This window comes from Anoplophora glabripennis, unplaced genomic scaffold (assembly GCF_000390285.2).
Source record: "Anoplophora glabripennis isolate ALB-LARVAE unplaced genomic scaffold, Agla_2.0 scaffold777, whole genome shotgun sequence".
Lineage (NCBI taxonomy): Eukaryota > Metazoa > Arthropoda > Insecta > Coleoptera > Cerambycidae > Anoplophora > Anoplophora glabripennis.
The window spans coordinates 97,691-125,620 of record NW_019417103.1 but is presented as its reverse complement, the minus strand read 5'-3'; the positions used below and the strand labels follow the sequence as shown (position 1 = coordinate 125,620).

General features: G+C 32.2%; 3 protein-coding genes across 5 annotated transcripts in view; 1 reads left to right on the top strand and 2 right to left on the bottom strand.

Moving 5' to 3' along the window:
- Positions 1-158: 158 nt before the first annotated feature.
- LOC108913516 (dynamin-like 120 kDa protein, mitochondrial) lies at positions 159-18,607 on the bottom strand. 2 transcript variants are annotated; one of them, XM_018719073.1, is made up of 16 exons: positions 18,482-18,607; positions 18,185-18,431; positions 17,999-18,134; positions 17,245-17,355; positions 17,123-17,167; positions 16,635-17,067; positions 16,379-16,569; positions 16,222-16,271; positions 16,069-16,167; positions 11,396-11,527; positions 11,193-11,338; positions 9,281-9,630; positions 4,611-5,083; positions 4,269-4,557; positions 1,361-1,471; positions 159-581 (listed from the first exon to the last, which is right to left on the bottom strand). In XM_018719073.1, the coding sequence occupies exons 1-16, from the start codon at positions 18,508-18,510 to the stop codon at positions 517-519; spliced, it is 2,907 nt and encodes a 968-aa protein (XP_018574589.1). In that variant the 5' UTR covers positions 18,511-18,607; the 3' UTR covers positions 159-516. The 2 variants fall into 2 exon arrangements, with proteins under 2 accessions (XP_018574589.1, XP_018574590.1); XM_018719074.1 differs by lacking the exon at positions 17,123-17,167.
- A 1,019-nt stretch (positions 18,608-19,626) lies between these two features.
- On the top strand, positions 19,627-21,538 carry LOC108913513 (BTB/POZ domain-containing protein 1-like). Its single transcript, XM_018719068.1, has 2 exons — positions 19,627-19,894; positions 19,957-21,538. The coding sequence occupies exon 2, from the start codon at positions 19,957-19,959 to the stop codon at positions 21,265-21,267; it is 1,311 nt and encodes a 436-aa protein (XP_018574584.1). The 5' UTR covers positions 19,627-19,894; the 3' UTR covers positions 21,268-21,538.
- Positions 21,539-23,295: 1,757 nt separating this feature from the next.
- LOC108913514 overlaps positions 23,296-27,930 on the bottom strand; it is a 43,139-nt gene continuing 38,504 nt past the window's right edge. For both annotated transcript variants that reach the window (XM_018719069.1, XM_018719070.2), the window contains exon 4: positions 23,296-23,672. In XM_018719069.1, the coding sequence (XP_018574585.1) occupies positions 23,514-23,672 (159 nt within the window). In that variant the 3' untranslated portion in view covers positions 23,296-23,513. The remainder of the gene's footprint in view (positions 23,673-27,930) is intronic.

Sequence of the window (27,930 nt, the reverse complement as noted above, 5' to 3'; positions counted from 1 at the left end):
AAAAAAAACAAAATTTGGGAAAACTAACTTATGACATGTGTTTGTAAAGATCGAAGGTAACCTCTGTTTATTATTCAATGGTTGGTAAAATAAATATATTTATTGATGAGGGGATTGTACGGAACTAGCAAAAAATATATATAACTGGCAACTTTTATTTTAAACAAAACAATAATTTTACTGGTAAATGTTTTACAATTAATATCTAACAAATTATATTTTTATGAAAAATATTACACATGAACTCGGTTTTTATATACAGTTGTATACGTGGAACTTCTTATCATGATGAATATTAAGATAAATGTAAATATCGGAATTGGGCACTAGATTTTCTAATAATTACAAATCAAAATCTAGTTAATCCAAAAAAAAAAATGAAACTGATAGTGTATAATCATGCGTTACAGGAAAATAAAAATTTATTAGAAAATGGTGATATAAATAAATGGGTAATATAATTAAAACAGAAACAATGTAGCAAAAAGTTGATTCTTAAAACAATTAGACTAGATCTCATTTTTCTTTGTTTAATGCTTGTATAAATTCCTCCAGTTTTTCTTGTATCTGTCGAACTCGTTCTGAAAAAGGTTGTAATTATTGAGATAATAAAAATTAAGTAAAACACGTGATGAGTCGGATGAACAATTTACGGGTTATGTCGTCGCTTTAGGTGCCTTGATGTTTGAAGAGCCACTAGAATTCTCGTAAGAGAAAGAAGATTTTGACCAAGACTCTACAGGAAGACATTAAAAATTCAGAAAAATCGAGACAATTTCAATCGAGATGTGATATTAGAACTACTTCGATGTTATTTTGAAGTTAATTACTTTAGGCGCAGTTTTCGCCTTTTTTCATTATTAGGCTTTTATCATCGGTGAAATAATTTAAAAAATTAATGAAATAAACCCTTGCTCCAAAAGGATCAGTCAAGAGTTATTTTTAAGAAAATAGTTTTGACTAATAAAAAATCTTAGAGCATACAAATACACATAACTATATCCCGCACACTTCAAAAAGTTGTTAAAGTTTCGATAATCTGTTTTCATCTTACGAACTTTTAACAAATTTGGAAATGAATCCTCTGCTCAAATCTAGGACCACAACGACACAAACCAATAACTACAAGACCACTGCCAATAACTACAAGACCATGGCACCAGAACGCCATGGATGAATGCACACAGCAAATATAAATACCAACCAGACGACTTATCACAAGAATCAAAGTTTCTTCTGAAGAGGAGTATTAAGGCTCTCGAACGTCAAGAAACCTAAACCAACGACGTGACAACTAGCCCGAAAATTGTTCAGTTCAACTTCCATGGATGTTTACAAACCAAGGTAAGAGCTGACTTACTTAATTCTTCGGCTAAAGTAACCCTTCTTCCAGTAAGTAATTTTACTTTTTTCTCATTGTCTTGACTGTAGTCTTCCAACACATCTTTAATTTCTTTGTCTAATCTTCTAGCTATAAACGTATACATATTTTTAAAATGAAAATTATTACTCTTACCTTAAATATTTAGGGGGTAAGTAAGCCAAGTCATTCACTGAGTCAGATTCTTCGTGTGAAAATAATGAAACTGTTTCCAAATTTAATACTTTGTTGTAAGTTAAATGAAGGTTTTCGTTAATAACTATATTCTTTTTAAAAAAAAAAATCAAGTGGGAAAGGAGGAAGAGAGTGCTGTAGTATTCATTGTATCTCCTACAGTTTTTTATAGTACGCTGTGTATTGTGTTTTGGACTCTGTGTTACTTTCTTATACATCTTTCTTTCTTGTAAGTTTGATTTAGTGCTTGATATGCGAAATAATGCAACATTTTTTAATGAATATCGACTCATTTGCTGTTCTTTTAATTTCCAAATTTCTCTTATGTGATCAACAGGCCCGGACTGGCCCGCCGGGCAATCGGCCGCCTTTTCTCATAGGTTTGACACCTTGCCCTCTCAAAGTACTTACATTTATAAAAAAATTCGATAAACTGATCACATCATACATGGCAATTGGAAAAACTAAAAATTAAAATAAAATGACCAGGAAAGTTGATCTCCAAATTCCTCCCGGGGAAAGCGAATTCAATACAGCTAAACCCTAGATAGGTGGGGAACCAAAGACAGACGTGAATCAAATATAAAGATTATTTTCTATTTGCTAATCATATTTAGCTGGAACTAGGGTTTTTATGTTTTTTTTTGAGTGCACAAATACACGAATTTTAAGTATATGCATAACCCAATGTTCAGCAAAATTATTTCTGAAAATTTTTTATAAGTTTTATAATAATATACGTACAAGATTAGATGTATAGTTGTGACCATTTGTTTTTTATTACCCTGAAATGAATAAGAATTGCGTAGGCCAATTTTTGGCTATTTTTTGGTCATCTATTGGCCACAAATGGCCAATAAGTGGTCAAAATATGGCTAATCGCTATTCTCATTTCTACTAGCATTATAACGTGCGCTTTAAATTACTAAAGTCGAAAAAATCGAAATTTTTTTATTCAAAAATAGTGTCCAAAATGTGTCATGTAATTTACAAAATTGGGAATATTGGCGATTCATATAGCTATAGTTCAGATGAATCTAGATAAAACTAAAAAAATTAACATTCATAAACAAAAATTAAGATTGTATTAAAATTAAATAAATATTGCTTTGCACCGCGTCTCATTCATAGCGCTTTGTTAATCTTAAGGAAATTAAAAATTCAAACTCGGAATTCTGTACCCATTTCTTACAAATTTTTCGAGATCAGGTGGATCGATTTAGATAAAATTTTGCACACGGTTTCTACTTATTAGTTATTATTTCTATACTTAACCATCGAAACGATTTTCTCAATAAAACAATTTTAATCAGATCGTCACTAAAAGCAATGAAGGTCTCAGTTGAACATGCATAAATAAAACTGCAAAGTTTGATTAAATCCATACACATTCGTTTTTGAGACATCGCATGAAAAGAATGCAAAAAATACATGAGTATAAACGGTAGATATAATTATATGCGGAAATAAATAATCGCACATAATAACCCTAGATAGATTTTATAAAGTTTTTTTTTAAATCGTTAAATGGTTTCGAGGAAGAATCGTATTGCCAAATCAGTTAGCAGCGGTTTGTTATTTATTGACATGCAGTAAACAACAAATAATATTTTATTTTTATTCAATAATTTATTTTTAACAAAACATTTTAATTTCACTTGCATTAATCAAAATTACGCTTAAAAAATTTATTGTAGGAGGAGGGGGTAAGGTTGTCCCTCAAAAAGTCAAGGTTTGTGCCTTCGTCGTGAAGTCAGTCCAGTCAGACGTAAGTGTTACAAAAATATCCTTGGATGACATCAATTTAGATGATTCTGCTTAATCATCTAATCTAACAACTAAATTAGCTATGTTAGCTTTGCAATTAATATTTTTTAAAAAATCGTTTTGATATTCATTTGTCTATAGCGTAAAATACGTGGTGCAATTTGACAACCCTAAAACTAAAAATGTTCCAAAACGTTTAGTCTTCTTTCATTAGAATTCAATTCTGCATTCGTGAAAGTGATACAACATTTTGAGCTTTTAATTTATAACACTTTTTATGTTAGTATTGTTTTCCCAAGTTCCAATACTGGAATGTAGCGTATTTATAATTATAATTTCAAATTAATCTAATTTCTTCAATTTGATTAAGAACATTTAATCAAATCTCTTGTTAAAATGGATAGGTCAAAATATACCAATTTTGTCTTTTGTTACGTTAAGCATAATGTAAGCAAAAATTTTCTGATTACATGTCCAAAGATATTGCAATATCTTGAAAATTAAACCCTAAAACAAAATTTTACTAATGGGGTACAAAAAATAAAAAAAATTTACACTTAGTATAAAAAACAATACATTTGAACCATAAGCATACCGTGGAAAAAGTGGTTGGGAGGTAAATAGCTACCACAAACCCTTATCTTCCGTTCAAGCTTTGATTTTTTTTTTAACCACAATTACACAAAGAAGTATACCCATGTGAAATATAAGGCTTGCAAAACTTCAACTGAATACCTCAAAATACAAAAAATCATCACAAAATTACCAAAATTGAATAACACCCTGTATTTCTTAAATGAATCAAGATACTGACAAGCAAATGTTAGTTTTTTCTGAAATATTGAGTCCGTGACATGCTAAATAACACTTGTACAATAACTTCTCGGGAAATTGGTAAACACTGTATACTAAATATATACTTTGCTTAAAAAATCAATTTACTCACCTTCCCTATTCGTAATTTGCTGCCGTAAGGCATTAGAGCTCACTTTCATCATTTGTTGGATTCTATGAAACAGCACCACATCGTAACAATCAACATCTTGCTGTTGATGATATAAATAAAAAGCTTTCCGACAGTCATAAGCTCTACCAAGAGCTTGGTTTAGGAAATGTCTCCTGTACACCGCATCCCAAACTTCACGGATAAATTCATTATCTACTTCAAGATTGTTACGTTGCAAGTTGTTTCTTATCGTCGTTAACTCGTCAAAACTAAGAATAGGTGGGTGTTTCTAAAAGAGATTATGTTAAGAAGAAACACCATGAGGAATTTTATGTGCCTTACCTGACTTGAATATAAAATTTTATCTAATTCATTCTTAACACTATTTCGTTTTGCTTGAGTTTCAGTCTGACTCTTCCAATACAACCATCTTTCTTTTGCTGAAGGTCCCAATAAATCTTTTAGAACTGTTTCGCTTTCCTTCAGCTTGTCTTTAACAGCAGACTCCAAGAACTTTACCGCCTGGTCCCAGTCCCTCTTATCGCTGATAGTACGATCCTCTAATGCATTCAACTGAATGACCCTCAGCATTTCCGATGCTTTGTCCTCCCAGGAATGCCTCAGCATGGCTTCAGTTACCACAGCTTCTTTAAGTTGGTCGAAGATATCATCGTGATCAGTGGCATCGGCAGCTTTCTTCATGAATGTTTGGAATTCAGACTTCAAGGTTTGCCAACCTGCATCCACAGATTGGGCCGGCAAGGCCGATTGCGCCCACTGCCTGAGTTTGATGTCTACAGCAGTGTTAAAGGTTTCTGCAAACATTAGAAAATATTTATCAACTTCATTCCCATAAAATTTTATATCGAGTATTATTGAAGGCTGATCATAAATTAGAAATATAGATATTTTGATGTGTATACGTTTGAAAAATTGTTTGGGCAGATGGGTGTAATGAAAACATGGAATTATTTTTTTGCTGACTAAATATGAACGAACTGAGACGAACCAAGTACTGATTGAAAGCCAAAAGTGGACCGCATCCAGTGGTTGCTCGTGACATTGAGAATAGGTGAAGCATATTCATTGTTGAGTAAAAAGAAATAAAAAAAGCGCTGCTGGCAAAAATTTTCAAATTTTCAAGGTCAAACGGCTTTAAATGAATCTGGAAATTTTTAGTTGCATTTGCAATATTACTGAAAAACTGACGTTGGTGAGAAGGATTTTCATTTAGATTTTATAAGAAATAGAAATATTAGCACACCGTACATGTATGTTCCAAAGAAACTTTGTGGTTACGACAACCTCGCGTGATGTTCCCAAAATTGTTTAATCCCTTCTTTTTCCACACGCCCGACTTTATAGGCTATTGAATACAGGATTTTAAAAGTAACTATGACATTCAAGATATTTTATTACATGAATCGTTCAAATGGTCAGTTTAGATGAGAAAAGCATGGAGTGCCTTAAATTAGAGGGTGGAAATTGGAGATAGGGGTGAAAACGCACCCCTTTCAGTTTTTTAATTGTAGCTCGAAAACGAGGCAAAATCTCACTATAGTTCATAGGAAAAATTATTTAAAGAATTGAATTTCCCTTCTAAATAGCTTATTTAAAAAATTAAAAAGGAAAATTTTAAGCAAAAAATTCGTTAATAAACATTTTGAAAAAAAAGCAAAAACTTTCAGATTTTTTTTACATTTTTGCCTCTAGTTTTTTTTGAGTAAAGATAGGTATAGGCATTGGTTCATAGAAAAAAAAGTAGATTAAATTTCCTTCAAAACAAGAGATTGTAAAGTATTTTTGGATGAAAACTGACTAATATATGGCTGCTCAAACTTGGCCAATTTTTCGATTTTCGTCGCGTTAACCATTATTCGTTTTAATTCTCTTTTTTGCGAAAAAGGAAGGAAATAAGACGTTCAAGGATTTTCATCACATGACGTGTTCGGGTCATACCAAAATTTTGCTTCGTTTTCGTGCTATATTTAAAAAACTGTAAAAGTGCATTTTCACCCCTATTTCCAATTTCAACCCTCTAATTTAATAGCACCCCGCGGTTTTTTCATTTTCAATGACCCTTCGAACAAGTCATGTGATGAAAATCCTCGAACATCTTATTTCCTTCCTTTTTGCAAAAAAAATGAGAATTAAACGCGGCGAAAATCGAAAAATTGGCTAAGTTTGAGCGGCCATATATCAGTCAATTTTGAAGGAAATTTTATCTACTTTTTTTTCTATGAAGCAATGCCTATACCTATCTTTACTCAAAAAAAAACTAGAGACAAAAAAGTAAAAAAAATCAGAAAATCAAATTTATTGCTTTTATTAAATTGTTTATTAATGATTTTTTTGCATAAAATTTTCATTTTAAATTTTTTAAATAAGCTATTTCCATGGGAAATTCAATTTTCTAAATAATTTTTCCTATTAACTATATATATTTTGTTTCGTTTTCGAGCTACAATTAAAAAACTGAAAGGGGTGCATTTTCATCTCCAATTTCCACCCTCTATTTTAATAGCACTCTGCGGTTTTTTCATCTAAAATGACCCTTTGAACGATTCATGCAATAAAATTGCTTGAACGTCATAGTTCCTTTTTAGCCCTGCTTTTTTGGATATAATCAATAGCCTATTACACCCACAATTACAACATACAGAAAAGCTTTTTTAAATGAACACTTCCACACAACCACTTATACTCCGAATACCATTCATTCCGAAACTTTCGAACGTACACGTTGTCTTTTGACTTAATAAGAAGAAGTTAGAAGATAATATATTTTCAATATAGAATTATACCTAAATTATAAAATTTATATAAAATTAAAAATAATTTTAAATTGCACAACCAAACGAAAATTTTAGGTGAAGGGGTGCGTCACCTGCGTCACCTGACGAGCCGCCACTGACCGCATCTAATGCTATGCAAGCGAACTTTTTAACTTTTAAATGTTGGAGTAAGGGCCCTCTAAAAATTTCACTCGAAATGAAAAATCTAATGATGTAAAATAGCATGCTATTTAGTTTTGGGTGATATATATCAAAATATATATCATTATATATATCAGATGAATTTTGTTAAAAAAAAACTATATTCAAATTAGTTTTTTTATATTGCTAATGCCTTGCTGATTAATTTGACACCAAATACATGTCATATATATGAACTTTAAGAAAAGTTATCAAGTGATCTTTATTTTTTTTTCATATTTAGATTGGAATTTTATATTTTTTTTATCATACTGACTTCTAATTTTTGTTGCGTGCTACTGACTGTTTATAAGCAAGTACGCTGTTTATTAGCAATTTAGTTTTATCAACCCAGAAATGAAAAATGGGAAATTTCTAGAACAAGAAAATTTAGTCTTTGTATATCACAATACGTACTTAAAAAAAATTAAAGATAAAAATTGAAATAAAAATTATCAAAAACTTATAATAAAGAAACTGCTTTAAAGTAGTACTTAAAAATCTGAAAATTTAGGGGTGTACTATAAATGGGGAGACCTAAGAGCGCACGTAATTTCAACTCACCCCTTTCCACCCTAGGGGGTGGGGTGAAGTTTTTTTTTAGACGTACCCTATTTATTTTGCGATTTTCGGATTGTACGCGTAAAACTACCCCCAGAAACGCGTTCTTGGGGGTACGTCTAAAAGACCACCCCTCACCCCCTCTGCACCTACTAAGGTGGAAAGGGCCAGTTGAAATCAGGTTCGCTCTTAGGTCTCCCCACTTATAGTACACCCCTAAAATTTCAGATTTTTATATTCATTTTTGACGGAGATATTCCAGGTACCCAAGAGCTACTACAGTCCAACTCAAGCCTACCACACCACAAGTTTTTAGTTTTAAAATGTAAGGTTATGTTTGAAATTTGGCTTTATTCATGAAATGGCGGGAAAATTGATATATATCAGCTATTAACATAAATATAATAGCTGATATGTATCAAAAATTGATATATATCAATTTGTTATATATTTTCACTCACATCACTAGAAAAATCGATCAAAAACTGGATGAAGCCTCAAATTTGTGATAATCAAGTCTTAATTTCAGAAGAACGACTGAAAATTCCATACAAACACCACAATTAAGCTTGCAAGATGAACTCATAGCTAGTTTTCAAGCATCAGGACTCTCAACACTCAACGTTCTCAAAACAAATTATTTTTTTGACATTCGCACTTATTCAATTGCTTTGTTGGTTTTGTTTTTTTTTGACAAATGATGCTAAAAACTATTAAACATAAACAGCAAATTAATAAATTATTTTAAGGTAAGTAATTTTTTCTGCTTTGAATGTACAGAGGGAAAATTCCAAAAACACAGTATTTCTCGGATCGTTTCAGCACCTGTAGGGATAAAGATAAACTCACGTTCCAGTAGGTTTAAATTTCCACTCTTTTTTGGATAAATGAAATGATCTAGTCACTTACCGCCTATTATTAACTGTCACTACCAAATGTATAATATAAACGATATAAATAAAGCCTTATCAGTCTGTGGCGAGAAAACCTACTTTACAAAAAGAGACTTCATAATTTCATACACTGCAATATTTGGCGATAGCCCCACTGAAAATGAAATTACAATCGTTTATAAAAATAAGGAGCTTTTGAAGCAGGATGAAATCAAGAATTTTTTTAAACATAAGACTGCATGTGTAAATGACACTGAACTGAACACCTTAGAGTTATTCAAAGCTCTTGACAAGGACGTAAAATGTTACATCACAAGTGAAGATGTAGTTCAAGCCTGGAAGGATACAAAAATTCCATTCTCCATTAAACTTCTAATGGAGTGCTTCAGTTCAATTACCGAGGCGAATTTGTTAGATTACTTTACATTTAGGGAGTTATACATGAAATTTAGTAAATAATTATATGGAATGGAATAAATTCCTCCAACGTTTGTTACGAATTTTTTTTCATACTAGAAACAAATATTTTTAATTTTAAAAATATTAATAAAAAAGAATCAAATGAAAATACAAGAAAGTGTACCTGATGTTCCAGTCTGTGCAGCAGGGATATAAATGTTTTCAAAAACGTGATCTGAAACCTTCTCCCAGATTTTATTCAACAGTCTTTCTTCCCACTGCTTGGGGCTAACTTGCGACAAATTAACGACTTCATCCAATATTTCACCTCTAGCCCTTTCAAAGAGTTCGTCTCTGTCTTGCTCGCGTAGCCTGGGGAAGTTGTTTTTCCACTCTGTTTCTAGATTAAACCGTCTTGCTTTAAAAGCATCCGCCTGTTGCTCCACTGTTTCCTTCACCATTTTCCAGAAACAATCGGCTACTGCCAGACTCAAATTTCTCGTTGTTACTTGAGTTGATTTTATTACCCCGTCCCTAAAAAATATTATTCACTTAGACAAAACCTACCATAATATTTTCAAATATAATTCAATACTCATTATTCTGTATCACATAAAACATATAAAACTTCACAACTGACACATCCACTAGCTAGAATCAGTGTACATTTTGATTCAAATATGGTAGGAATACGTGGTGAGCTCCAAAAGTAACCGATTTGCATTCAGGACATGTTAGTTTGCGCGCAACATGTATTTGTTTACTGTATATTTTTATCATTTGTCGGATTTTGATGATGGAGAGATGTAACCAATGAATTTTCATCAAGTTTTGCTTTAAACTCGTAAAGAGTAGTGCAGAAACTACTGATATGATACGGAAGACCTTTGGGGATGAATGTATGGGCAAAACACAGGTACAAGCGGTTTAAAAATGACCGCACGTCTTTTGATAGTAACTCGCTTTCTGGCCTTCGAACAAAATAACAACGGAAATTATTGAGCCTGTGCAGCTTGCGATTGAAGATCGTCATTTTACTGTGGGCTAAAATGACCTTGGAATTTCGGTGTTTTGAGATTTCTAACTCAAAATTTGGAAATGACTAGCTTGTGTACAAAATTAATTCCAAAATTGCTTACGGTAGAGCAGAAATGGCTTCGCTTCGAAGTAGCTCAGGACAACTTGGAAACAATCGCTAGCGATAAAAATGTGCTTAAAAAGAACATTATTGGTGACGAATCATGGGTTTATAGTTATGATCTGGAAACATAACAACAATCTTCCCAGTGGAAGCTTCTATCTCAGTCATGGCCATGGCACGTCAAAGTCGGAACAATGTCAAGTCCACGTTGACAGTTTTCTTCGATTATGAAGGTGTTATGCACCTGAATATGATTTAAGAGGTCAGATAATCAACAAAGAATTTTACCTTGAAATTCTGCGTGACGCAGTGAGAAAAAAATGGCCTCATATTTGGGCGAATGGCGACTGCCTTCTTCACCATGACAATGCGCAAAACACAAAATTACACAACTTCGCCAATTTCCGTACAGTCCTGAGGTAGCCCCCTGAGACTTTTAACTGCTCCCCAGATTGAAAATTCTGCTCAAAGGGCACCAATTCGACGACACAGACGATTGAAACAAATGCAACGAGTGCACTGAAGGCCATTCCAAAAACTGACTTCCAGAATTGCTTCAGGATGTGGAGTCATGTTATTCAGTCAAATGGAGATTATTTTGAAGGATGCCACAAACTGGATGACGAAGAATAATGTCAATGTGGAATTATGAAGGTAAGCTACTTTTGGGACATGCCTCGAACATCGGAATAGCCCGGAATAAACAGGGCATTTCGTTAATACTTGTGTGATAAAAAAGCAATGTGCTTTCAAACTGCTGTATAGCTTGTTACGAGGAGCAAATAGTAAAAACTGGATCTAAAGTTCATATTTTTCCCAAAAGATGAAGCTATGTGCAGTTTGGAATTCAGCAATTTAGCAAGTAGTAAGTATATCTGTTACAAGTTAAAGTGACGGCAGCGGAAAGCATTGAATCTTTATGATAAGGTTTGTGGTTTAGTTATATGCAACTTACTTAAATAGTTTTGAGTTTCTAAAGAATCCCTCCTCATAATCCTTTATAGTTTGTATCGAGTCATCCTTTCTTCCTCTACCAGTTACGACAGCGAAATATCCTAAGGCTTTCATCGGGAATAGTTTTCCGGATAATATTTTTCTAATCTAAAATATAAAGTTATTTATACTCCTGACTGTTGTTACTCACAAAACCTTTTATACTCTATTAGGATCTGCTAAGTTTTCTTCGGCCATGTCCACTTTTGTTAGTACAAAGATGGTCCGTTTGCCTTGCGGATCACAACTGGCTACTAAATCAGTTACGTTACTTCTTTCGGCATCTACCGATCCGTCCTGGAGGAAATAAAGAGGAAATCTTACATGACGCAACGGACATATTTCATATCAAAAAGATATTTTGGTAGTTACTTAGAAGCAAGACAGATTTAGGTCTCCATCCTTTTCTTGTACAAACCCTCGCTTAATCATCCAAACTCTAATCTAAGTTACAATGCAGTGGTATATAATAGGATTAATAGGTAACAATTTTGACCACAAATATGTTCTTTTGAAGCAATATGATAGTCGAAATTTAAATCATGAAATTCTCCAATTTATAAATTTTTGTAAATAGGATTAATCATATTTAACCTAAGCTACATTTTATCACTTTTCTTCCGAGAAAGAAAACATCTACATTTCAATTACGCAATGTTTTGGGAAACGGTAAGTACCTGTTCACCTCAGAACATTAGATTTATTTTCAAATGAAAATTAGTGTCGATGCATATGGTATCTAAATGGGACAGTCCATTTTTAGGTCAAGGTTATGTTGTTTCAAAGAAATTATTCGGAACACAAAATGTCTGCCTAAATTTTGAGAAAACTGTAGTTGACTGTCATGAAACTATTTTAGATATACAGGGTGTTCTGAAAGTCCGTCAGGAAACTCCGGGAGGTGATTCTACGGATTAAAATAATAGCAGTATGTAATGGAACTTTTTTCAAATTGTCACTTGTTTGCAAGTTACAGCTTGTCAAAGTTCAATTTTTTTATGTTTCTATATAAATAACTTATTTCATTCAAGTTCAAATAGTCTCTCATTTGCCACACCCACTAAGTAGATGAAGCTCTATTGGATCAATCAGAGAAAAGTTTCATTATGCGCCGCTAGATGGCACTTGACCTAGAACTCAAAATTTGTTTTGTTGATAACTTTTTTCTCTTGCTAGATATCACAGAAATTTAAACATTATTGAAAAAAGGAACAATATCAGAAAAAATTATGTACCCTTTGTTCAAGCCGATAAATGTAACCGTTTACCAGGAAATTGCTATTGTGTTATATACATCAAATTTTTGATAATTCTTTCTGTAATTAATCAAGTTGCCATGCTTCAAATAAATATCATTAGTAACTTTGGTGTTGCGAATTGTAATAAAAATTGTTTAAGGCAGGTATGGTTGATTTCCCACTATCATACATTTTTTTTCGTTTCTGTAATAGCATTGTGGATAAATAAGATGAGGGTAATAAATTTACTAGGAATATTTTATTGACTAACGAAGCTGGCTTTACAAGAGATGGTATTACAGCATAGCAACTTGATTAATTCCAGAAAGAATTATCAAAAATTTGAAGTTTAGTAATACATTAATAGCGATTTTCTGGTAAACGGTTACATTTATCGGCTTGAACAAAGAGTACATAATTTTTTCTAATATTGTTTCTCTTTTCAATAATGTTTAAATTTCTGTGATATCTAGCAAAAGAAAAAAGTTATGAACAAAACAAATTTTGAGTTCTAGGTAAAGTGCCCTCTAGAGGTACATAATGAAACTTTTCTCTGATTGGTCCAATAAAGTGTCATCTACTTAGTGGGTGTGCCAAATGAGAGACTAATAGAACTTGAATGAAATAAGTTATTTAAATAGAAAAATAAAAAAAATTTAACTTGGACAAGCTGTAACTTGCAAACAATTGACAATTCGAAAAAAATTTTCATTACATGCTATCATTTTAGTCTGTAGAATCACCTCCCTGAGTTTCCTGACGAACTTTCAGAACACCCTGTATAGATTTCTAGTGAAGTAAGAGGTATTAGGTAAACAAATGCCTTTTTTGTTTGGTTGTCAGTTTACCAATCTATCACCTGACCATAGCCATAATGCGTACTATAGAAAACGAAAAGACAATATGCTATATCTGTCCAGATATAATTTGTTAAACTAGAATTCATTCCAAATTTTAAACTGATGGAGAAAATACACTTCATGTGTCGATAAATATCCAATGTTCAGGTAAATTGTGACTCCCTGTTTAGTATTCCATAAATAACATAAATTTTAAAAGTTTTAAGGAAACAGTATTTGACAGCCTCGAAACAACTCTGATTTATATCTAGGAGACCTAAATTAGAGTGTATGACACAGTGGCGGCTCGTGACATTGAGAATAGGTGAAGCATATTCATTGACTAAATAGAAATTTTCAAATTTTTAAGATCAAACGGCTTTAAATGAATCTGGAAATTTTTAGTTACATTTGCATTACCGAAAAAAATAGAAATATTAGTTCGGCTTGTGAACTTCTGCAAACCATGTATGTTCCAAAGAAGCTTTGTGGTTACAACAGCCTCGCGTGACGTTCCCAAAATTGTTAAATCCCTCCTTATTCCACACGTCCGACTTTACACCCACAATTAAACTCGAAACTACAGAAAAGTTTCTTTCAATAAACACTTCCACACAACCATTTATACTCCGAATACCATTCATTCCGAAACTTCCAAACGTACACATTGTCTTTTGACTTCCCCTTTTTTCCATTTTGAGAGAATAAGGCACAGGTCTCTCCCAATTTAAAAAATCCTTTTTGTCCTCAATTTTCCATCGGAAAATGGTGTTTCCAATAAAATACATACTGCGTTATACATAGGAAACATTTCTACAATTATTATATAAAACAAATATTAACTAAGAACCGTTATAATCGTGCACTGGGCGACGCGTATCGTATGAACTTTTTAAAGGCAGGCAATGGGCGATGACAACGCTGCTTCAACATCCACGTCAATCGTTCCCCCACACTGTAGTTTACTCTCGTGCTGGCCGCCTCGTTGCCATGACAACCGCCGTAAACAACGCTTTGAAGAGAAGCGGAATACAGACTGATTTCGAACTGCGTTACTTGCGTATCTATATGTTGTATGGTACGAGGTTGATGTTCGCGCTCAAGGAAGGCAATGTTTTTTAGAAGGCGTTTACCGCATAACTTCTGTTTATTTCTGTGTATTAAACAAATACAATACATTTTCCATATAGAATTATACCTAAATTATAAAATTAAAAATAATTTTAAATTACACAATCAAACGGAAATTTTAGGTGAAGCTGACGAGCTGCCACTGGTATGATAAAAGTTATGGAGGTCTGCAACTCCCCAAAAAGTAGGAATTCCAAATGATAAGGATTTGTTTTAATCAAATAATTATTGTATTGCTGAGTATTGCTGTAAAGTGTGGACGAAATATTTTAAATAATTCATAATGATATTATTATGTCCCTTGTAGAAATTATCTAAATAAAGTTATATTAAATGAACAAAAAGCATGTGCTGCATGTCAGATTAAGAAAATTAGGTATAGATACTGTGTTGCTTTTTCCTTTATTTTCCATTTGTTAATTTTCAATGCTTTCAGTCCTGATGAAGTTTTTAAATAAAAATGAAATGTCCATTATATTTTAAAAATCCATTGAATAAAAAGTTTCTGATAATTCATTTGCTTTTTTTTTGCTAGAATATTGGACAATTTATTATTTTAATCATTTAATCTATTGGAGTGGTTTCTTGATAATTATATAGGTTACAATAAATTAGTTTAAACACTAGTAAATTGTTATTAATTCTTACACCCGTTGCACACATGCCAGAATCGGCTAACCGGATCCGGTTACCTGGCAGCAAGGTGCACAGTCTTATGGCAGCTTTCACATGTGACGGAAGAAGCTATCTGGCGAACGGCTGCCGAGTTGCAGCCGGTCGCCACCACTGACAGCCCGGCTGCCATGTACCGGCTAACCGGCGACCGAAGGGGGAGTAGTGCATAGATTTGTACCGACACTTTCACACTTACCGGGTGCTTGTCGGGTTCAGTCGTCTGGTTTTATTCAAAGGAACAGCACGTGTCAATTATTCTTTTAAATATTTCTACGCAACTATGTCGAATGCTTGTACGCTAGAAGTAGATATTGAAAGGAGGAAATTGACATTCTAAAATAGTTAAAAAAAATTCTTCATGAAGTCGCAGATTTTCAAACAGTATCTAAAATGCTCCCAACCCTTCCGTTTTCATATTTATTGGATACGCCCAATAAAACCTTTTTTTTTATTGCGACGATGTCGGCAGTAGCCAAGCCAAATAATTGCAATGCGTCTCAATTCATCTCTTGTTGTGATCAAAATGCAATCGGCCAAACCGGTTTGAAAATTAAATTACGTGTGAAAGAGCTAGCCGGATCCGGATAACCCGATCCGGCAAGTGTGAAACGGCGCTTGGGTGGCAAGTAAAATTTATTTGCTTCAGGTACTAAATATTCAGGTTCTGTACTGTTACATGTGTTAAAGAAACAAGCTTCTGTTTGCCGATTTTTTGCAGCTAATCAGTGATTGTATACTAAGTTAACATAGTGCGCTGGGAATTGGTAGAAAGGAAATATTTGCAGAGAAATAGATGGGAATTATCGCAAATTTTAGAAAAATTTTGTTTTTTTGAAAATATGTATATAAACTATAGGTAAGTTGGCCTGAACCACCTACAACAGCAACAACAGCTATCAATATCTCATAAAGTTAATTATATAAAGTTGGTGTCTTGTGCAGTAAATATGCTCACCTGTATACATAATATTATAGCATTAGGATTGTTCATATAAGCCTGAGTCATCTGTTTTATACTTTCTCTGGTGTCAGCCGCCATATCTGTCGTTTGTGTCTAAAAAATAAAAATAAAATTGATATTTAAAAAACAACTTTTCATAAAACATACCGAAATTATTCCTGGTAGATCTACTAAAACCATTCTTTGGAGACCAGGTCCTATAATCACGAAAGGTTTTTAATAACACCAATAACAATTATTACGTTGAATGTAAAATCAAGTTTCATTTATCATCTCGTACTAAAAAAATTAACCATCCAATTACCTTTGACTGTCATAGAAATAACTTCACTGGATACTGTTTTTCCTCCTTTCACACTATTTCTCATTCGGAGTTCAACTTCTCTTCTCAAATCGGCTAGATCAGATTCTTTGGTAAGATCAAATTCCCTTGATGAATCCCTGAATTGTGCTACATGATACGGTCCTTCTGAAAGAGTAACCTTTACAGGTGCCCTAAAATAAAAATATTTTTCTCAAAGACGATTTCTAAAGCGATATATATCATTTCTTCAATATACCTCGTCATCATCTCTCCAGCACCTCTTGGAAAAATTCTAGCTTGAGCAATCATTTCTAATACAGACGTTTTACCACTACTTTGATCTCCAACTACAACTACTCTTGGAAGTTGATCTTGGGTATTGTAACCACTATCAAAATCGGCTAGTTCATCCAAAACTTCACTATACATATCAATGAGACTTCTTTTAATTTTTTTTGTAACTGGTTTCCTTCCTTGCTTTAATAAAAGGTTCTGCTTGCGAAGTTCTTTATTCTCTTTCTCTAATCTTTCTAGTTCCTTTTGATATTTAATTTGTGTTTGTATCATTTCATCTTGAATATCATTCAGTCTGGTCTGGGCTTCTCTTCTTACCCTATCACTGTCGTTTTCAGTATTGGCAAAGGGCTTTGCGTAGACAGTATTTCGGTCCGTGATTTCTTTTTTAGTATCTGAAATGATTCATAATGTATATCCTAGACGCAATAAGCAGCAGAGAAGGCATACCTAAGTACAGTCTGTCTATAAATTCGGATAGATTGGGCAAAGTACCTAAACAAAAAACAAATTGCAAATGTAAAAAAAGAGAAAGATTGTACTCAGATATGAGCAACACGGATTGTATATACCTGTCAAATTATTTTGGGTTTCTGCTGCCGCTATGGCATCATCTAGCCTCTGGTCAAACCAATTTTTAAATTCATTGTATTTCGATTCAGAAAAAGCTTTAATTCTTGGATCTAAAATAAAACACAGAATTAAATGAAAAAATTGGTAATATGTAATGAACTTTAACATTTTTTAAATCTTGTCTTAGTCAATGCTGCAATAAAATAACTTAGAATGTGGCATTATTAAGCCCTCCAAATAAAATTTCACTTTATTCATACAATGGTTGTTTGAATTATCATTATTTAAAAAATAACTTGATGACGACACTTTTAGCAAGAGTAAGAAAAAAATTTGAAACAAAAGTCCATGCACTGAGCCCTTATAGCTGAGCCCAGAAACAAATTTGATTAAAATAACTTTGTTTTCATTTAATCTAAAAAAATACAATTTTTTGAAGTTTTTAACATCTACCATATCTTGGAAATAAAAAGCATTATTGGATACAATTTTATATGAACTTTCTTTATAAAATTATAATGGAGAATCCACTGTTAAAGTTATGTTAAGAATTTTAGTTACATCCTGTATTTTTCTCGTATGTCAAATCTCACTCAAACTGTTCATCCTGTTGCTATTTTTTATACTAAAGTAATATAAAACATATATGTATAAATAAAAAACAATATATTACATTGTGGGTCTCGAGGGATACAAATGAATAAATCGGAATAAATAAATAAACAGTACATTATGTCTAATTTTATTACTTACCCAATTCAATATTATTTTTTATGTTATCTTTAAATTCCACGAGGTTACCTCTCCATTGCTGCCATTTATCATTATCTGGTAAAACTTCTTCTAACCACTTTAAATCGGGTAAACCATCTTTCCAGTCATTGTATTTCTAAAAAATTCTAATGGTACTATTTATATATTATCCAGGCACAAAGTTACCTTTTGTAGAGCTCCTCCGCCAGCAACAGCTCCACCAAGAATTAAGTATCTAATTTTTAAAACACCTCTTAGAGCTCTCACGATTAACATTCCATATTCCCTTTTCTGATAAATATACTGTTGTTTTAACAAAGGCCTAGATCTGTCCAATGCTCTACCACCCCATAAACTACATACTCCCCTTTGGAAACGCCTCTGAGATCCATATTTTAAAGGATCACGAGAATAAGAAGTAATAATAATCCGGCTAAAAAAAAGGTGTTTAACATAACCTAAAAGTAAAAGTTTTTTACGAACCCAAATTTGCCTTTAACTAAATGCTCCATATGAATTATATTTTTTATACCTATAACATAATATCAGTTATTTTTAATAAACAGAACACATTTATGTAAAAGACAAATTTTATGTCATATTTGACATTTCCCGACTTATAAGCGTTTTCCATTCTTCTGCACTTTTGCACTGAATACGCACCGAGACTATTTGCATCCTTTATTATTCGATATGATAATAAAGGATGGATACATTCTCAGTGCGCTTTTAGTGCATAAGTGCAAAGGAATGGAAAACGCTGTTAGAAAGAAAAGAGGATTCATGTGTTTAGTGTTGTGCTGGGTAAATTGGAGCATTCAAATTTTCAAATATTTAACAATTATAAAAATAAAACGCTTTCATGTGGGAGTAATGGATTATAAAATGATTTTAAAGCATTAATAATAAAGCATGTGATTATATTTGGGTTTAAAGTAGGTTTCTAATTTATTTTTCGCTTATATGTCCTGGTATAAATTGGATATAAGCTGCTTTCCAATTGGCAAAAAAGTACTTCGGACCTTCGGAAGCACTTCAGGAATACTTCAGATTAGTATTTTGCGTTCTAATAACCAGGATGTAGCCACATGAACATCAATATCCAGTCCGTTTTTTTTAACCTTGACGGAGTGTCAAAGGCCCTTACATGTTACATGCGCAATTGGATGTTGATGGTTACAAGGTCACGTAATTACAACGAATTCTTGATCACGAATGCATGTGGATCTTACTGTAGAGTTTTGTACTTTCAAACTGTTTCCACATTACATTTATCTTACTGGTTTCGATCCACACTGAAAGAGAGAGTTATAATATAAGAAAATGTTCAGATCTGTCAGTTCTGCACTGAACTGTATCGAATTGCCAATTTTAAATTTTGTTTATTAATTAAAACCATAATCATCCACGTATCCCACGACACGTTCCCGTACTAAAACACATGTCTGTCAAAAGTGGGAGAGTGAGCAGCTTCTGATTCTGATACACGGTCTATAAACTTTACAGACCGTGTCTAGGTGAGGAGTCTCTCAACAGATTTTTCAGTTTCATGCGACGCGATATGGTATGGAATCGATCATTTCGTTCAGAAAGCGATTGGGTGGATTGGGTTTAGTCCACATACTTCTATCCTATAGAAGTATGTGGTTTAGTCACAGCATTTTGCTGTGGTTTAGTCACAGCATTTTGCTGTAGTTTAGTCATTTGGGTCATTCTCGGACGGCACACCTCTATCTTTATTAAATATTCTGTGTCCTGATTATAGAGATGATGGTCGATGGCCTTGGCTTTGGTCTTGTGTTCAGTTCAAGGATAAAATTAATTTATAAACAAAATAAAATATTATTTAGCAGTTCGCATTGGTGCGCGTTGTTTGTTGGTTGGTGTTAGTACGCGGTAAGTAATAAAACAATTCATATTCTCTTTACTTAATTAATACTTTTATTTATTGATTCTAGATGGAAAAGGAAACTATTTTTATGGAACGATTGGCTTCTTTATATAAAAGGGAAAGACTTGTTGCTTTTTATAAAAGTCAGAAGTTTGCTGATTGTACTTTTAAATTAAATGGGGCAGAAGTCAAGGCACATAAATTAATATTAGCATGTAGCAGCCCAGTTTTTGAAAAAATGTTTTTTGGGGATATGGCCTCGAATGAAATTATAATTTCTGACATAAATGAGGAGGAATTCAATCAAGTGCTCGAATTCATTTATACTGAAAATATTAGCATTACTTCGGTAGTTAATGCTTGGTCTTTATTTTATGTAGCAAATAAATACCTATTAGATGATCTTATTCATGTGTGCTTACAGTACATCCAGAAGAATTTGACAATGAACTCGCTGGTTTTGAGTTATGAATATGCTGAGATGTACAGTTTACGCGATATAAAAAAGAGATGCTTTTCAGACATTGTTGGTTATGTTAATGGAGCATTTTCAACTGACTATCATATGAAACCATCTACTTTGTGTGCTATATTAGAAGAAGAAAACATTGGTCTGGACAAATTTGAATTAGTGATACAAATTATAAATTGGGCTGCCATAGAATGTGATTTTAGAAAAGTAGAGGCTATCCCAGAAAACATTGTAGAAGTTCTGAAAGAGGAGGACATATTAAGATTTATAAGAAAGGATTGGTTAATTAGTATAAAATGTGATGAGTGTTGTGATGCTTTAATAATGTGCCAATGTATAGATGAATTACTACATGAAAGTTTGTTGTTACTTGATGAGGAATTGACTTGGAGTGAGGACTCTTGTGAAATACAAAAATTGTATAAGCCTATGCAAAATATTTGTCGTCTCAGAAAAGAATTTAAAATAGCTTGTAGAGTAGACCTGCATAATTCGGAAGAGTATGTCTCGAGTGTAAGTGTAAATCGACGGATGATACTGTTTGGTGTATTAGTTAATACAGAAATGAACCCAACGGGATATTTTGGAACGGGGTATGAGGGTTCGATAACAGTTCGCGTGTGTGAGCAAAACTGTAATGCAAGTATTGCAAAGCCTACTACTTTTAAAGGTGTTATATATTACGATTCCGATTTATATTTGTCTTTGAAAGACTTAGTTACTCTCGAACCAAATGTTCTTTATGATATTAAAGTCTCATATAAAAATCGAAGTAATATTGGAGTTACTCCAGTACATTGTTATTATATGAGTAATAAACTGACAAATGATTGTAAAGATTCAGTTATTTCGTTTTTTGAAATGTGTGGAACTCTTGTGAAGGGACTTTCTTTTTATGCTGCATAGTTAATTAATTTATTTCTTTATTTAATTGTGTAGGTATATAATTATGTGATATTTATGATAATTGTGATTATTTTTGTTAAAACTTTTGCCTTATTAAATTGTTTCCTTTTTACGTACCGTATGTTGTTTAACTTAAAGAAGTACTATTTATGCAGATAATCATTATGCAATTATATTTATTTCATATTTCTCAAGATTATATTTCATGATCCTAATTGTAGGTAAAAATAAAAAAATTATCTTCTGCATTGTCAAAAACGGTATTCTATATTTTTTTATTTCTATTCAGTTGTAATTTTAAGTAATAATAATTAATTGAGTATTAATGTGTATGAAAATAATTTATGAAACTGAAAATTTTTGTAAAAATAGGTCACCATTAACATATACAGAGTGTACAAATATGCAGCCAATCTTTAATGGTGGACTCTATAGAACGATTAAATGAAAAATGTTCCTACATCCAGAAATTTTTTTCTTCCCAAATACAGTTTAAGTTTGAAATAGTTTATTTTTTCAGATACATATAAGAAACTAACAAACGATTTTATTGAAATTTGATATGCAGCTTTAGTTTTTGATTGTCCTACAAAAATTTATCTTTGCTGTAGGTCACTAGTATGCATCGATTTCGAGATACTTAAGTGGAAAAATGTCATATATTTAAGTTATTTCTGAAATAATGCTATTTCAAATAATCGCATGAATGAAATGAAATATTATTTACTTGGTTGCCCTCTTTCATTGATTTTGAACACTCTGTATCTCGAAAATGAAGTAATTGTGGACACTTGCTTATAATAACTTATTGTTAATTTGTGACAGAACCAATCATTAAAATTTGGCCAAACATTTAGTTACACCCTGTATGTTCACCAGTTATACATACATATATTATAATGTGCAATTGTACAGGGTGTCCCGAAATTAATGCAACTAAATTTGGTCACAGATTCTTAAGACAAATTTAGGGGACCTGCATTTTTTATTTTTTGTATTAAGGGGAACCCCCTTAATACATAATAATTTTTCGTGGGCCTCCTTGTCTTGGGAGCCAAAAAAATTTGGTCGCATATTTAAATTTCTTAAAAATTATTAGTCCTTTAGAAAGCCATTACATTTAGAAACTTTTTTGTCTCTTGATACTTTTTTCGTAAAACACAATGTTTTCGAGAAGAATGTCAAAATGTGATTGAATGGATATTGTGATTCTCCATTTTCTCAAAAATATTACGTTTTACGAAAACAATATCAAGAGAGAAAAAAGTTTCTAAATTCAATGGCTTTCTAGCTAACTAATAATTTTTAAGAAATTCAAATTTGTGACTAAACTTTTTGGATCCAAAGACAAGGGGGCCCACGAAAAAGTGTCTTAAGGGGATTCCCCGCTAAAAAGCGTAGCACTATCAGATTCCACATGACTTAAAACCCGTGTCTACCAAATTTAGTGATTCTCGTACAACAGGGTTCTGAGATATAAAAAAGACTATTCGTAGAGACAGATTTCAGGGGACCGTAACTCCGAAAGAGGGGGCCACTTGGCAAAAAGAAAAAATACGGGTCCCCTAAAGTTTTGAGAATCTATGACCAAATTTTGTTGCGTTAATTTCGGGACACCCTGTATTTTAAAACTTATTTCAAAAGCACTCAACTGACTTATTCATAAGAAAAATGGTTATTTCTTTAATCAACTAAATTAGTTTTCTTATCAAACCATAACAATAACAATTAATGAGTGATTAACCTTAAACACGGGGTACTATTTGCAAGGTCGCCTTATTGAATTTATTTTTGAGACGAAATATTTAAAATAATTTTTCATTTTCAAAATTTAACTAAATTGAAACGTGGCGTAGGTCGTATATTTTCAAAAAAATTAAGGTCATTTTGTGACATCGGTAGCCCAGAAAGGTGTTTCAGAATATAATATAACTAAAGGTCACGAGAGTTCGCTCAGTTGTCTGACCTGTGTTGTGTTATCATATCAAGTAGAGAATACACCAACGTAATAATAAAACGAAAACGGTCTATAAATTACAATTTTTAATATTAAAATATAATTTAATATAGATACAAAACTACACCTAAAAAGATTAAAGCTGATATTCACATGCGAAAAGACAAAACGAGAAGAATAAAAATTTTTTTTAACCAAGAATTTGATTGACCCTTCCAACGACAAAGTTAATCAAATTCTTATGACTTTGTGGTAAGGTACACGATGTTTCTTCTTAAACATTTAAAATTTACAGGCGAATTCCTGGGTTTCTTGAGGCTACGAAATTTAATAACTCTTCACTATCTTCGCAGACGAAGGGTTTGACGTGGTGACAAGCTACGTCGTGCCATTTGAGGCCGTCATTGTAGAAGTTGTTCAAGATAGAGAGACAGGATTCATCATTACCCTGAAACAAAGAAAATTGTTAGCCTCAGCTTTTGCTCGCTTTTATAGATTTTTATATCGTGTCGTTAACCTGTGAACTGGTTTAACTAGATTTTTGCTTCGAGGAATATAAAGCATAAAACATATGTGTACCTACTTAATAAGTGTATAAAGTCGTTTTTTTCGCCAAATAATTTAAAATAAAGCATCTATTTTAAACTAATTCCATATGAAATCAACTATTTGGTTTTCTCTAGTTGATTTACATCTAGTTTAGACAATATAGAGTCTAGAATGTAGAACTATATTGTTACATAGAGTTGAGAATAAAAATAATAGTCGAAGTGCGTATTGCGCAGGGAATACTTTTGTTTTACTGTAATAAATATTTAATATTTGTGCGTACTGTGACATAGTTTGTAGGTTTTTAGTGTCAGCAATCGCAAACAGTGTTTAACATAATGAACAGCCCGAAATACAAGTGCAAAAGGCTATTATTATTATCTCCGTGCCGATATTCTACTATTCTAGAAGGCTTTTCAAACCACAAATATCATGTTATTGCACTTGTTTCTACTGCAATCCATTTATAATTTATGTGAATTGAAAATACCCTAATAGCCGTACTAATCACTATAAAAACAAACATTTATTTTATTTGTTACCTATAATACGAAAATGTTTTAAAGACAACCACGCAGACACAAGGTCAGCTTATACACGTTTTGCTGTTTTTTTATACCTACAGAAATTTGCGTTTTAAAACATCATAATGAATGAGGAATCAGTGGCATACAAACGGGGGTTAACCAAACATGATTACTGGCAATACATTTTCTATATTTTATTATTTATTTCAGTTGTCTTTTTTCTGGGAAGACATTTTATTGGAATCATAATATACAGTGATGTGATAATGTAACAGATGGATTCGATACCCTTTAAAAATGCGTCTTGTCAATTTTTGAACCCTGTTGATTGTCTATTCCAACGAACTTTCATTTTTAAAAATGTAACTGTTTCAGTCACTGCGTCAAAAAGTGCCATCTATGTGCTAGTATTGGCCTATCAAATTTATTTAAAATCGAAAATGGTTTAGGGTTATTTGAAAAAAACTAAAACATTTTGCTCACTTTAATAAACGTATTAACTTTAAAAGGTAAAAAAATAGTACTACTCGTATTATTTATCCTGAATTAGGATAATCGAATTAATCACTAATTTTCTTTGAATTGTATACAAAAAATTTATTACAAAAAATATAATGTACTTAGTTGGTAAATGACACATACCTAGTTCTACATATTGAATCTATATACGACCTTGTAAAACTTTTTAACGGTTAAATGACCTCAGTCCAATATTTTCTTAACAGGCAGAACGAACACTTTTAAGCGTGAAAGAATTGCGTACAGACGATCAGCAGAAATGGTAACTCGTCCTAGTTTCGTCAGTTATAGTTATTATTTTTTTTAAGTCAATTTAATATTGATTTCTGTCAAGGCACTATACTTATATACATTTATTATATCTTTATAGTAAAAAAATCGCGTTCTTCTATATCTGTATGTTCTTTTGCAGTTTTGAACATATTTTTCAATGCTATGAAATCAGTTTTACAGAAATATCTATCAGAGATAATGTTTTCTACATCTTTTCTAAATATTTATCAGAAAGAGTGGACTACAATTTAGGTTAGTTATTTTTATTTTAGAAAACGATCGCTGCATTTGGGAAGATTCAATTTTAATTCAGAAAATGTTGTATTTCATAATTCGTCAGAAGAGAATTCAATTTCAATTTCCTGAAGTAGAATTGACTAATATGAAAAACAAATAATGCTATACGAAAAACATTACTGAGGTAATTGAAATAATGTTTTTTGAAAATGAAGTAACCATTTTTGAAACGAAAAACTAATTAAGACTAGATTTTTTTAATCTAGTCTTAATCAGTTATATTTAATTAATTTGAATAAGTTTAAACTTAAGATGTACATTCGTTTGTTTGATTACTATTTAAAAAGTGACCAAAAATTTTATTTGAGAAAATTTTAACTGCTTGATTTGACTTTGATATACTAATTTTTCGTAAAATTTGAGGAGATACCTAGATTATGCAGTTTTCATCCGGGACAACACTTTTTTTTGTTGCCCATTAATTAATCTTATAAGACCATTTAGTAACGCTAAATTTGGAGTTTAATTCATTATATTTTTCACCGCTTTCTAAACATTAGCCGTTCTCTTTCGCTTTATGATTCCCAGTTATTAACCATGATAAAAAAAAACAAGTCAACAATTTGGTTGAGTGTACGATGCTATTGGTTTTTCATCCGATTGTAATTACGAAATTAGATATGGTCGATGGCCAAAAGAAGTCAGATGATTGAAGGGGAAACTGAACTAAGAACTATTGTCCTTATTTGTTGTTAATCCTAATCGAACTAATAAGTAAAAATAATCGATGAGTTTCATCCAGAAGTAGATCTTTTAACATGACCACACCAACAAATTTAAATATTTGAACTTTGCATGCGAACTTGATTTGACCCTTTAGTTTCTCCAGGTCAATCTTGCGTCAAATAATTTCACTTATATTTCTTTCATTGTCTAGCCTAATTAATGCTGCTGTTCTTCGGCATATTTCTCTAATGTGTGTATTTTCCATTTGTTAGAAATGGGATATAATAGCATTTATGGATTTTGAAAAAGTTTTCTATATGGTACCTAGGGAGAAAGTATGGGAAAGTTTAAATATAAGCGAAATCAAATCCAAAATAATAAGAGTAATATAAAAACAATAGGAACTTTGTAATTAGAAAAAACAAGAAATCTGAAGCGTTCACGACAAAATAAGGATTGAAACCAAAAGGAAGTTTGAGTCCAGTAGGTCTAGGTTATCTTCAGAATTTGTATGGATAACATATTAAAAAAATGTGCACCTGAACTAAAAATGTTACATATTGGGTATAAGAATTTACAAAGACTTAACATTGCAGACAGAGCCCTTGTAAGGATGGCAGAAATCCGCACCATTTACAACATGTGCAAAATTTACTTCCGGGACATACAGAGAGACGCCTGAATTTTTATCAGTGGTTGTTTGAATTCTTACTAGAAATACTTTGGACCGATGAGGCTACGTTCACAAGGCGAGGGGTAGTGAATTTTCAGAATCTGGATATTTGGTCACAAGAAAATCCTCATGAAATTCGGAGTCATTTCTAAACTTTCTAGAAAACCATCTATTTGAATTATTAGAGCATGTTCAATTAAATATACGACAAAATAGCTGGATACAAATGGATGGTGCTCCTGCGCATTTTAGGAGAATAATACAAGAATGGCTTAATGAAAATTTTATGAGATGATGGATAGGTAGAAGACCAAATGCCAATGTCAACCATAATGGTGCAGAGGGTCCAGTGTCTTGGCCAGCCAGTTCGCCTGATCTAAACTCCCTGAACTTCTTTGTTTGGGGTGACCTACCTGAAAAATTTACTCTACTCCAATAGATACTAGACCACAACTACTGCAGCGAATAGAAGACGGGTGTAATGAATTAAAAGAAAACCACAAACCAGCACATGATATTAGCTTCAATTAGTCGTTCCATTAATAGAAGATGTCAGAAATGTATCGGTGTGGGTGGTTCGCATTTTAAACAATTGCTGAAAATACGTAACGTTAATTTTGTTTCTTGTTTAGTTGTTGTTGCTTGGTAGATGTATTTTTATTATTATTTTGATTTAAATTGTTCTTATTTGTAAAGATAATGCCTCCAGGGAAAACTAAAACACACCAGGAACACTACATCACATGTGATGTGGAAAGATTTTGTTGATGTGCATACAAATTGGACTTACTTTTAAGCATAAATATAAATATTCTTGTAATATTATGATTTGAAGTGTCTGCCACAAGGGGATTGTATTTGTATGAATAACTTGAAAATGGTGAACCTTAGGGAAAAAATTCCAAGTCACCTTTTTTACGTATTTAGTGCATTGGAATATAAATTCGTTACAAATAACAAAAATACAGTGGCGTAGTTTTTTTTTTATAAAATGGGGGCTGAACCATGTCCAGTTGCACAGCACTGGTTAAACCTTTAGAGCTCATATTTTAGGGAATGCAAGGCCTACTATCGTACATTATTTGTACCAAATTTCATTGAGATCGGTTAATAGATTCCTGAGATATAAACAAAATATATATATTTTTTAACAACTTCAACACCCTGTATCTCTAAAACGAGGCCGTTCCAGACCTATGTTT